The sequence below is a fragment of the Varanus komodoensis genome, unplaced genomic scaffold, assembly GCF_004798865.1.
Source record: "Varanus komodoensis strain SLA01 unplaced genomic scaffold, ASM479886v1 scaffold1, whole genome shotgun sequence".
In the NCBI taxonomy this organism is placed as follows: Eukaryota; Metazoa; Chordata; class Lepidosauria; order Squamata; family Varanidae; genus Varanus; species Varanus komodoensis.
Genome location: NW_025335268.1, coordinates 135,924,334 through 135,937,447, shown reverse-complemented (window position 1 = coordinate 135,937,447; position 13,114 = coordinate 135,924,334). Strand labels below are relative to the sequence as shown.

Here is a 13,114-nt window from a genome sequence, read left to right as displayed (position 1 = left end):
GTTTGTTTGTTTGTTGGAATCAGCTTGTTTACAAGAAGGCTTTCAAGGCTGCAAAGCAGCCACAAAGGACTTCTGGGTTTTTACATGCTTCCCTGAAATTAGCCAGAAGAGCATTTAATCGGACAGAGGACATGATCCAGTTGGAATTTTACTGGAATTACAGAATGTGTTGTTTTCTAATCAGGATGTTTCTGACAGTGCTGACTGCTTATACAGGTTAAAGGATCATCATGGTGCCAAGTACCAATGAGTATTGATAACTTTGCTATTAGTTAATGTGGAAACCAGATCAGTTAATATGCAGGACATGTCCGCTTGGTTTTATGTAAACCGGTTTTACTGTCTCCAGAACATTTGGCCTGCTCTTAATCACTGTTTACTTTGGATTTAGGATCTTTCTGTAATGAAGTATTTTAAATACTGACATCTAGATTAATCAGATTCAGACCTTTATATGGTAATTAAAATGATACAGTGTGTACATAAGAGTTTATCTAGAGAGGATTTGAGCTGTGATTACAACTACTCACTGGCAAGCGTTTGATACACAACTAAAATCAACATGTAAGCTGTGTGATGTGCTTGAAGCAGCACTCCAGGTGACCAATTACAGTGAATTCAGTTTGTACCTGTATAAATCTAAAAAAAACCCTATAAACAATTTTTATAATGTAAAACTTTTTTGCATAAAGCATTTACTTTAGTCACAAATAAGAGTTTGTTCAATACCACTTATGAACTAAGTCAGAACTATAAGGATTTTTGAAAATATTTAAATTTACAAATGAGATATGCTATTATTGGTCATTTGTTTTATTTTTGCGTTGAACAAAAATTTTTGCGTTGAACTAAAATTAATATTGAACTAAAATTATCTTTCTCTGCTAACAGAGTATAGACATTTACAGTCTGCAGATGATGTGGATAGTGTATTGACCCCGATGCATTGTACTGAAAGTGGCTTTGATCCTGGCTTAGTTCTGTGCTCTCTCACTCTTTTTCTGTTGGCTTCTTCTGCTCTGGAAGAGTTGACATAATCAAAGATCCAGACACAGGGCCTGTTTGTAAGATGAAACAAACTAGCCTGGCTTGTTTAAATCTCCAGTGCATGCTGGGTGCCGTTAGCTTAACTACTGCATGGATGCAGCTTGTGTTGCCTAGGCCCAGGTGGCATAGCTTGTTTTAAGAGGAAACAACCCTCAGAAAATGACAAGCCGTTGGGTTATTTGAGGGTTGTTTCTTTCTTAGACAAGCCATGTTGCCTGAGTTCAGACAACATGCCAAGCTACACCCAGGTGGGTAGTTCATCTAATGGGGCCACAGTTAACAGGGAGCCGCTCCTGGGACATTTTTTCATGTAGGACAGGGTAGAAATATTTTAATTTTTTATATATATGTTTTGAAGTACATGTAAAAACATACTAGGGTTCCGAAGAACTCCTTGCCTTAAGGGATATGATCCTTAATCTTACCTGACTTACTTCCATTCATCTCTGTTCCTCAACAACACCTTCTATGACATTCCTAAAATTCACTGAAACCTCAGGAGCTAGCTTCTCAGTAGATTGCAGTGGGAAAGCCCAGTTCTACTAGTGAACATTGGATTCCTTTGAATCCAGTACAGTGTGTGAATTGGATCAGTATGATGGTTCATGTATAGTATTCATGACCTCCAAATGTAGGAAATGAATAAGATACAGAAGTGTTTCATATTACTTCTTTGATTTCTCCTAGGTCCCATCAGCAGCATCCTGGTGAACAAATATGGTAGTCGGCCAGTTATGATTGCAGGAGGCTGCCTATCAGGATGTGGTTTGATTGCAGCCTCTTTCTGCAATACTGTGGAAGAGCTTTACTTTTGTGTTGGGGTTGTGGGAGGTAAGTAACCCCACTATTGATTATCTTGTTAGTTAATCCTCATAAGGAATGATATTGGATCTGATTATGATACGAGGAATCTAGTGCAGCCTGTGGAAAAATATATGCAGGTATTAGTGCATGTAATTGCATAGATTTTTAGAAAACAGAAGTCTCTGTTTAAGGGGAGACAGTTAGGGGAAGTGATAAGTTCCTATGTGCTATGTTCACTTTCCAGAATAGCTAGTATCTTTACCTTGGGAGATCAAATTCTCCTTCCTCCTCATATCTCTCTGTTTTGGTTGGAGGAAGGCGGATTATTTTTGTCTATGACTGTGATGTTATCACAACCTTCCCAAGAAAATATCACAACTCTCCCCCTACACTACCTGGTTCAGCCAAACAATTTGGAGGAGCCTTGTGTACTTAAAATATTGCTTGTTCTCTCATGAAACCAGATTTTCTTTAGAAGCTGTTCTCCAGATACCTCTGAAGTGGTATGGGGAACTTTTTTATGGTAACAGTCCATTTTTGCAATGTCTTACTTAGTGTCAATTTTGTTGTCTTTTGCATATCAGATGAAGAACTTAGTTGTTCAACTGTTTAATTTACTACTGAATTTTTTAAAAAATCCTCTGGCTCTGTCTTTATATGGTTTTAATAATTACCTTATCTTTGATGTTTGGCTGTTGACCACTGCTTAAATTGTTTTAAATAGTTACCTGTCTGGGAATCTATGTAAGATCTAAGGGAGGAATATAAATGAATTTACATTAAAGAAGCAAGACCTTCCTTAATTTAAATCGATGTGTGGTCACTTAGAGGTCTCTGTGTCCTAAAGATTCACATCTGCAATGCTGAGCTGGCTGTATACAAATAAGCACGACTTCTTTTACCTTGAAGCCTTTGCAACTATTGATTTCATAAATGTCTCCATGTCGGAGCAGCTGAATTAAAAAATTCTGACTCAGCCTCCTAGTGTCTCATGTCAGCAGTTAGAATGTGTATTGTACTACAGACCAACTTTCTTCAACCTGGTGCCCTGTAAATATTTGGTCTTTTGCTCCCATCAGTTCCAGCTAGCATGATTAATGGTCAGGAATAGTGGGAGTTATAACCCAAAAGATCTGAAAAGCTGCTATAATCTCAGGAAGAACATAACCCAGTCCCTCTTTCTCAGCCTACTTTTGTATTAATATGTTCTCTAAAACAAGATTTGCAAAGTGGTAGTTCTCTTGCCTTTAATTTAATTTTGTTTGCTACTGTTTCCAGGTCTTGGACTTGCTTTTAATTTAAATCCAGCCTTGACCATGATTGGCAAATATTTCTACAAGAAGCGTCCATTGGCTAATGGACTGGCCATGGCAGGAAGCCCTGTGTTCTTGTCTACCCTGGCTCCCCTGAACCAATATTTCTACAGCATCTTTGGATGGAGAGGGAGCTTTTTAATCCTTGGTGGCCTCTTGTTGAACTGTTGTGTCGCTGGGTCTTTGATGAGGCCAATAGGTCCAAAGCCAGACCAGCAGAAGAAAGATGTTAATAAGGAAGCATTGCAGGAGGCTGGCAAAGTGAGAAAAGAAGAAGGAGCAGGAGATGTCAGCGCAGACCTTATTGCTGGGAAGACTAAGAAGCAGAAAACAACAGCCTTCCAGACTATTAACAGATTTTTGGATTTGTCTCTTTTCACACATCGAGGCTTCTTATTGTACCTGTTTGGCAACGTGGTCATGTTTTTTGGACTGTTTACTCCTTTAGTCTTTCTTAGTAATTATGGAAAGAGTATGAATTTCTCTAAAGAAGCTTCTGCCTTCTTGCTATCTATCTTGGCCTTTGTAGATATGGTTGCTAGGCCATCTATGGGCTTGGTTGCAAACACCAAGTGGGTGAGACCCAGGATTCAGTATTTCTTTGCTGTGTCTGTGGTCTATAACGGTTTGTGCCACCTTATGGCCCCTTTATCCACGACCTATGCTGGCTTTTGTATTTATGCTGGCTTCTTTGGATTTGCATTTGGCTGGCTCAGCTCTGTCTTATTTGAAACACTGATGGATTTAGTTGGGGCTCAACGGTTCTCCAGTGCTGTCGGCTTGGTGACTATTGTGGAATGTTGCCCTGTGCTTCTGGGACCACCTCTCCTAGGTAAAGCATTTTCTTTATTAGACTTGGGAGGTAGCACTATGTGGGACTTTGTCTGCAGATATGAATGAGGAAGGGACCCTAATTGCACTGCTGTGGTCAGCATAAACAAGAGAATAGATTTATCAATTATCTGACCAAAAAAGTGCTCAAAGCAGCTAGTAACAAAGCAGCTAAAAATATGAATGTATTTGCCTAACACTGGATACACAACACCTAGCCTTTCTCAGCAAGAAGTTCCAAAGCCTGGAAGTGGCCACCAAGAAGGCCTTCTCGCAAGTTCCTGCAAAATTCACTTCTGATGATGGCAGTTCCAAGAGAAGGACTTTCCCCAAAGATCATTAAACCCAGGCAGGCTTGTATAGGACAAGACAAGCTGTACATAGTTTATAACTAATAACCAGCACTTTGAATTGTACCCAGAAACAGTCTGTTAGCTATAGTGAAACTGTTGTAAAAAAGGGAGTAATGTACTTTCTGTCAGCCATTTGGCCACTTTGTTCTGGATCAAAGTTTCCAAAAAGTTTTCAAAGGTTGTTCCAAGTAAAGCATGTCATAGTAGTCCAGGTGGAATATTACTACGATATGCCTGACTGTGGCCAGATTAGCCATCTCTAGGAGTGGACACAGTTGGCACATTGGCCTCAGCTGTGCAGATGTATTCTTGGCTACTGCTGAAACTTGGCAGGGCATTCAGGCTCAGGACTGATTCCAGAATTATAACCAAACTGATGTCTTGTGTCTTCAGAGGTAGTGTGATCTTAATCCAGCACAGGTTGAATTCACATTACTTACTCTCCTTTTCAGTAAAAGGGAGACAAAATAGTTGGCCTAATCCTCAGCATTAAGGTTAAGACTTCCATTCTAGTGAAAAACTGCTTTGGAGGACAGTCTTGTAATGTTAGTTTGTTTATTTTTTCCTTGTAGGTAAACTGAATGACCAGTATGGTGACTACAAATATACTTACTGGGCATGTGGCATCATCTTGATTGTCTCTGGAATCTTCCTTTTTATTGGGATGGGGATCAATTACCGGCTGTTGGCAAAGGAGCAGAAGGCTGAGGAAAAGCAGAAGGCTGAAGGGAAAGAGGAAGAAACCAACATTGATGATGCTGAAAAACAGAAGGATCCAAGCAATGATGTGGCTAATCTGTCTCAGAAAACTTCAGAAGATGGTGTAAAAGAGGAAGATAGCCACATGTGAGGGACTAGTACTTGAAATCCAGGAGGTTATGATGAATAGTTATCAACATGGGTGAAGGAAACACTGTTGGTAGTAAACAGTGATGAGAAGCATAAATCAGGTGATTTTTTTTTTCTAAGTAAAGCTGCAAATTGTGTTTTTATCAGTGTTTGACAGGAGTAACAGAGCTCAGTGGGCAGTGCTATCTTTTTATTGGGGGTTGGTGGGGAGGGAGGGAATTTTTTGTACTCTGGCTTTTTTAAAACAGTAATGTGAATGTACTAATATGTGCCTTAGAGATTCCACATTTAGGCTATTTTGGCAAAGCCTTAACTCCATTCTACAAACTATTCTTATTTTAGGTTTGTAGTCTTCCTAGGCTGTAACTGAAGGATGTCTGACTTCTTTTACTGAATAGATGTCAAAGCTTAAGTGTTAATGAACACTATTTCACTTGCTTCTAAAATCTGTTAGTGGCAGACTTGTGGTAGAAACAATTACTTTGGACCACAGGTAAAGAAAAAATTGGTTGATCATTAATAGTTTGGGATGGTTTGGGGTGCCAGATTCTAACTGGATTGATTGTGTTTGGTACAGCTTTTGAAAACTTCTAACTGTTGCAAGGTTTGTTTGTTTGTTTGTTTGTTTGTTTAAATCCCTTCATGGTTAAATTTAATATTGGTCTCAATATTGAATAAAGTATGCCACCTATTATGAAGTCCAGCCTACATTTTAATCATTTTTCTGATTGTCATCTGCCTAATTTTTGAGATATTTTGAACTGATACCCAAATCAATGCAAGAGTGAGCTTGACTACATAGTGTGTATCTTTATTATAATAATTGAAAAGCTCTAAATGTATACTTTTTCATTATCTGCTTGAATCATTCTGTACCTGAACTTAACATTGGAAGAACAAAGATTAAGAATGTCACTATAAGCATGCTAGTTTGCAAACAAGTCTGAACACATCTCAGATCAGAGTCATGGTCTCTTTTCATTGCCTCTTAACCAACCCCAGTGCTTCCAAAGGGATGCATTTTCATTTTTACTTTCCTCTAAATAAAAATTGCTCTGTCTAGGGAAAACAAAATGTAGTGACTTTCTTTGAAGACAGTACTATTCAGAGAACATGGTCTTATTGCTAGTTATACTGCCAGAGCAATTACTACTTCTAACTTCTGCTTAGATGGATTTGTTAAAGAGCAGCATATGTATGCTAAACTCAGTCACAGATAAAATACATTACTTGTTCTCAGTTCCTCATGCTTTTCATTTTGGCCCTCATTCTTAATGTGCTAAGGAATGAAACAATATTTAGGTGCTTGGCTATAAGACACTTTACCTGGTAAAAGATAGGAGAATCCTTTGTATGTATTTATTGTTTGTTTGTTTGTTAGTATTGGTGAGAATCCCACTTTGCATGGGAGATTAAGCAGAGATCGGTTCTGGTCACAGGCCAATTATACTGAAGCTTAATATTTTTGTAAGACATTGAGTTTTTCAAATAAGCTTGTTCTATAATGCATCCACCTAATGCTTCCCCCCGCCACTCTTACCTCTCTGGCATTTAATGTTTCATAGCCAGATACTAAAGTGCATGAGTACACTGGCATGTACCGCATGAGTCTTGTGAAGAAATACAATGATCTCTTTAGCATACACAGTTATGTTCCATGAAGACATGACATCACAAGTCCCTTAATCCTATGAAGGCTGTAAGAGAATAATTGACCAAAAACAAAACAAAACAAAACATTCCACCTTGGAATGTAGCTGATGCTCATTTGTGTGAATGGTATGTGTTCATGTAACTGCTGTAGTACCTTGCTTGCATACTTTAGTAAGGCAAACTGTTTAAAATTCACACTCTTAGGCCTAAAAAGGTTGTTACAGAGGATGTGTAGCTACTGCTGAATGCTGAAGCTTAATGTCTCCTACCTTAATAACGTCTAGTGATACGATGGTCTGGGAACACATAATGCAATGACACAGTATTGTATGTTTTGAAGTGCTAGAGGAAAAGGAGATGCTGGACTGCAGTTTGTATTGGGAGCCACACATCTCGGTAATGTCTAGTTCTGACAATGTATAAAGAAAGTACAATGTTGCTGCACTGCATTTGTCTTTTTAGGCTATAGAAAAAGTTAAAATTACTGTGCTTTTCCCTATGTTTTGGATAGCTGAACCTGGCCAAATATGTCAAATTGAGCATTGGTGTCTTGTAACTTTCTTTTATTTTCCTTCAAACTACTGTTCATTCTAGGCAGTGGCGGCTGAGAAGCTAATCAGCATTTTTAATATTCTTGAAATTTTGTTTGGCCTCATAATTTGAAAAAAAAATGTTCACATGCATAGACAGTGGTAATCCTTAGTTGTAAAGTGGGGGTCCAAAAGGAATAGCACAGGCTTTGGGTGTTCCATGAGAAGATAGCCGGAATTATTCCTGTAGCGTGTAAGACATGAATGATGTTGTGAGCTACTATGGAAGCCAGTAGGTTGTAGTAAAACAAAGAATGAAATACAGTGTCATTCCTGCAGGAACAATAGGATGTGTCCTTGGTGTTCTGCTCATACGAGTTTTGAAGCAATAGTTAGACTAATTGTAACATAATGCTTTGTCACCACCATTGCCAACCCCCACATGCCATCTGCCCTGAAACTGAGTGAGTTGAAGCCTCTGATATTCTTTCACTGTCTAACTTGGGACATTTTTAATAGAAGAAACAATGGTGCTGGTAATTGGCCCAGACTTGAGATTTACCTAAATAAATTTGAACAAATTAAGTCTTGTATTTTCTGTCTCCCCAGCCCAAATATGTAGATTTTGACAAATGGCTTTTTCCTTGTTTAAAGAGGTTTCTGGAAGTACCCTGAAAGGATTACACAATATATGTGTTCTGTTGTCTTGGCTGTTGAATTAGATACTGGATTTTTTTTTTAAATTGTAACTTCATTGTACAAAAAAAGAACAGGCCATGGAATTTTCAGACCTAAGGACAAGTTTACAAAGCCAATAGGAGTATTTTGTATAAGCATGTTTTATGTTATTGTATTGAACTGTGACAGTGTAAAGCCAAGTTCTTATATGTTCATGTGTCAAAAGTTCAAAATAACTGGTTCACATTGCAATAAACTAACCATGAAAGATTTCTGGTGTGGTCCATGTTCTTGTGAGTACTGGTAGTTATGAACATAGCTGTTGCAGGATTATTTGAGGGTTGTTAAATCACATACCTTCCCGACAAGCTGAGTTTGACATCACAATAAGCTGCAGTTAGGTGATGATTCTGCAACTCATGTTGGCATGTGCTACAGCTCATAGCAAGCCTTGGTGCCTTGTTTAGACTACTGTGGCTTTTTTGATTGTATGAACCTTCCCTTTGTCTTTAATACAGTCATTTCAGGCTTCCAAGGTACATATTAATATTCTAAACAATGATCAATTGTGGCCTTATTCTAGCTATTGGATATCAGTTTACCACATCTTTTTCTACCTCTGTATTTAAAGCAACCAGTTCTTAGTGAAGTGAGGATAACCTAGCTTTTTTTTTCCTGGTACCCTTCTGGCAATGAGCCATGCAATTTTTATTAATAAATGTAGGAAATAAATGTAGGATTATGAAAATAATGTTGCTGTTGTTCGTACTGGGAGGAGATGGATTGTGGTATGCTTCTAATAAGGACAAAATGGTGATTATTTAATCTTCATTGCACAAACACACACTTTTGTATCAAGCTGGTCAGTTTATCTGAATTTGTCCATTTGAGTTATAATTCCCATTCTTTAACCCTAACTCTTTTCTTTGAGGCAGCAATTATTATCCATTTTACCTGGGAATAAGCTTGACTGAAGTGAATGTGACTTAATTTGGCTAACTGCACCACATCTTAAGATGCAGGGAGAGTCTGTTTTAATTGTGGCTGCAGCACATAAGCTAAGAAATGCATATTTCTGAGTTAAAAACAACCTGGGTTATTCAAGTATATAGAAGTGCTTTGGGTAATGTAGAGTTGATGAGGATGATGTAATATTTTTCTCTCTAGTGTCTGGAGATAATAGTTTCATGGGGTTGGAAATACTGTGCTTAGGTGCTGTTATAATTAGGCAGATTTTGCTTTGGAGGAGGCCATCTTATACATCTCTATCTCTTTATGTGGAGTGAGTGAAGTCTACTGGAAGAACGCACAATTGTACTGATGACTCGTATATAAATGCAATAGGCAACTTACTCCCATTTGTGGGTATTTTGGATTGGTAATCCTCATGCCCATTATGGAACTTCTTGCAAAGTTTATATATATTAACTGAGTTCAGACTACATAGCAGCACACATTCACAATTTGAGTATGGTTTGATTTTGAGTAGTTCCTGAACTGTGAGTTATTCAAATGTTAGTGCTTTGTGGTCTCTGTGCATGACACATGTTAGTTACTGTATTGTTCAGCTGCACTAACAAGCCATGGTATGTTACCTATGAACAACCCATGGTTTGTTGTTGAGTTGTAGGTTATTAGGTGTTCCCCAGGGTTTGTTTTCACAGATGGTTTCAGATAATAGAACAACCCCATGATTCAGTAACAGCCTATGGTTCAGCAACAACTCATACTCAACCTTTGAGTATGGGTTATTGTCTTGTCTGAACTCATTTATCGATTCCAGTAGTTGCCCATTCCCACAGATAAGCATTTGCTAGCAAATATATGGAAGGGAGCTGTTCAAGGTGTGGAAATAGCATACGCTTATCTTGATCTCTCTGATCTCTTGTGACTGGGAAGCTTAGTAACTGAGTACATCTGCCCTCCTTTGCTTCTTTAGGTCATGCTGCTGAGTAGAAATCCAACTCCACCTCTAGCTGAAACACTGAGAAGAGTAATATAACATTCCAAAACTCACAAAAGAGCACAACAGCAGTTTATGATCAGTCTCATGTAGAAAAACTTTCAATTGTGCATTGTTATTCCTGAGCATCTGACTGATTCCTTTTCTCCCCACAGCTGATGTTTAACTATTTTTCTCTGGCAGCAATAAGAATGAAAATAAGCCTGTCTGTCTGTCTGTCTGTCTCTGGATGTCAAAGTTATATACAGGTTGTAAAATAGTCATGTGGCCCTTGACTGCTTCTACTACTTCATCACTTAGCAATTTGCAGTGGTTGCACTTCCGACCTGCTTCCTGTTACATTCCTGTGGTTACAGTGCTCATCACTAAGTGATTCTTTAACTCTGTTAACCTAAGAAGTAAAATTTCTAGATGACTTGAGCAGTTAGCTTAAAGAAGAAACCAAATATCAAAGGCCAGAAAGTTCCATACAATTGTGTTAATTCTTTTACTGCTTAAAACAAGAGGGAGAAGAGATGCCACAAAGATTCCTTGCAGTTTGTCCTGTAAGTCCTTTCCAGTGCTGCTGCCAAGAATTTTTGTTGCTCTCTCTTTAAAATCCTTATTATAAAGTGCATCCTAGGATTTATTTTCTCTTCCCCATCTCCTTCCCTCTTAGCCTCCAGAAATGGTTGCAACTGATGGGAAATGCACAGAACCAATTGTGCCATTCCACTGTGCTGCACTATAAAGACAGAAGGAAGAAACAACCCCAGTGACCTTTACACTTAGATTGTTGACGACAGCATAGCATTCTAGATTAAGTGTTCATTTCTTTAGGGCAAGTTTCTACTAAAAGGAGGATTACCATTTGATAGATCTTTTAATAGCATTGGAAATGACTGTCGTTCAGTTCCAGAACATATTTCATCCTGAGTGGCTATCATATGAACACTTCCCCAGCATGACCATGTTTGTTTCTGGGCTATTAAAAGTAGAGTCTAGTTCACAGTCCCTTGTCTGTCATCTCCACTGTCTAGGAGAATTGTTTATGGAAAGCGTAGCGCATAGCTTTGGCCTGTTACAGTTCTGGCTTGAGATGACTTATGCTCATAGAACATGAGCCTTGGATGCTCCATTCTCAAGTACTATGTGAAGGATACTGCCATTTACCAAAACTTGGTTTAAAGAATTTTTATTTCCATTGTGCTCACTTATTTATATATGCATATGTATAGACAAGGGATGTAGGTGGCAGAGTGGTTTAAACTGCTGTGCTGCTGGGCAGGTTGATCAAAAGGTCGCTGGTTCGAATTTGCACAATGGGGTGAGTTCCCGTTGCTCCATCCCAGCTCCTGCCAACCTTGCTGTTCGAAAGCATGCAAAGGCAAGTAGATAAAAAGGTACCACTTCGGTGGGAAGGTATCAGCGTTCTGTGCACTTCAGTGTTTTGTCATGCCGGCCACATGACCGGGGAGACTGTCTGCAGACAAAGGCTGGCTCCCTCGGCTAGGAAATGGAGATGAGCAATGCCCCTTAGAGTCAGACATGACTGGACTTTAATGTCAAGGGGAAACCTTTACCATTTTTATGAATAGACAGCAGGACCTCTGTATTCAAAGAGAGAGGTTCCAGGCCCCTGAGTGGATGCCTGAAACTGGGTAATAGTGGACACTATATTGTATGTGTGTGTTTCTTTTTTCAAAATTTCTTGGATAAAAGGTTGGTTCTTACCATGCATCCTAGCCACCTCAGCATATGATTTTTGTTCTTTCCATATTAAATTGAGAATTCTCACTTAAAATAAGGACTTACAGCACTTTATAACTTCTTTTTTAGACCAAGGTCAAACATGGTTAAGTTAAAATGCAGTAACTGAACTAGTGGATATAGGGGTCCTGCTGTATATCAATCACAGGAGAGATCCATGACTGAATCTCCTCTCAGTTTTTATTTTAAATAATGTGGTTGCAATAGGTTGTAGGGAGAAGGGCTATAACAGTAAAATACCCCCTCCCCCATCTCCCTGCCTCTACTACATTTAATTAAAACAAGCTACATGGGAGATCCAAAGATTCCCTGGAGAACATAGTTTGGGGTAATGTTTCCAAAGAAGTGTGTGTGTCAAGTGGGGGGGGGAGGGCGAATGTTAAAAGATATCTAATGCTAAGTTGTCCTTTAAGAAGCAAGCCAGTTAAAAGTCACTGTATATTATAGCTAATAGATTCTACAGTCCTATTGTCATCTAGGCCTATACAAATTTGAAGGTATCTGCCCTCCCAAAATTGACAGTGGGCTGATACTAGAACAGGAACATTTCTACGTAAAAAGAGAAGGAACTGGGCAGCTAACTGAAACTTTGAATGTGGGAATTGCAAAGGTGTGAGTCAGGAAAAGTAAGGACTCTTTATTTGCAGAACTCCAGGAAGCTATTTATGCATTAAAAAATGGACAGATGGATAAACTCACTTTATATCTACAAACCCTCAAACCTTTGATTAGCTACATCAAGGAAGCCAATAAGTGCACTTAATTTTACATGCATTCTTGTTTCAGGAAGGGCATGGCAACTTGGGAAGAATAGGTAGTGCCAGCACTTGGTTACTTGATTATCAGTGCAATAGACCTCAGAGAGCTGACTTCTAATTAGGCCTTTCTCAAGCCCTGAAAGAACTGCTACCAGCTATTTCCTCTGATCAGCTGGAGTTTAAAAAAGGAGGTTCAGAATATAAACATGCTCTTTCTCCTGTCAACTTTTTTCAGTGCTTCCAGATTAAATAGATTGTGGGCTGGTCCATGTACTGTTAGTGGGTGAAGAAAACTTGGCTAGTTCTGGCCCTCTCAGCTGTGGTCAGCTCAGCCCATTCTGTTAACATTAATCTTGCCATGAGGATTATCAGAGAGAGGGGAGCAATAGAACAGAGGAAGTCATATTCCCCAGTCCGTGGCATAGCTGTAGGCTTCTGAAATTCTTGTGCACATATCTGCTGCCACAGAATCCTTTTTTGATACATGCAGTTTTTAAACAACTTCCTGCCACCTGAGCAGAGCAGTTCTAAGCCTGATGGTTTTCTTCTATAAAACTTTGGTTTATTGCAGGAGTGGTTTTATCTG

At 38.8% G+C, this 13,114-nt stretch overlaps 1 protein-coding gene across 2 annotated transcripts in view; it reads left to right on the top strand.

Moving 5' to 3' along the window:
* The window catches only part of SLC16A1 (solute carrier family 16 member 1), a 50,594-nt gene extending 42,266 nt beyond the window's left edge, over positions 1-8,328 (top strand). For both annotated transcript variants that reach the window (XM_044447361.1, XM_044447370.1), the window contains exons 3-5: positions 1,735-1,878; positions 3,130-3,996; positions 4,921-8,328. In XM_044447361.1, coding sequence (XP_044303296.1) covers positions 1,735-1,878; positions 3,130-3,996; positions 4,921-5,198 — 1,289 coding nt within the window. In that variant the 3' untranslated portion in view covers positions 5,199-8,328. The remainder of the gene's footprint in view (positions 1-1,734; positions 1,879-3,129; positions 3,997-4,920) is intronic.
* The last annotated feature ends 4,786 nt before the right edge of the window (positions 8,329-13,114 follow it).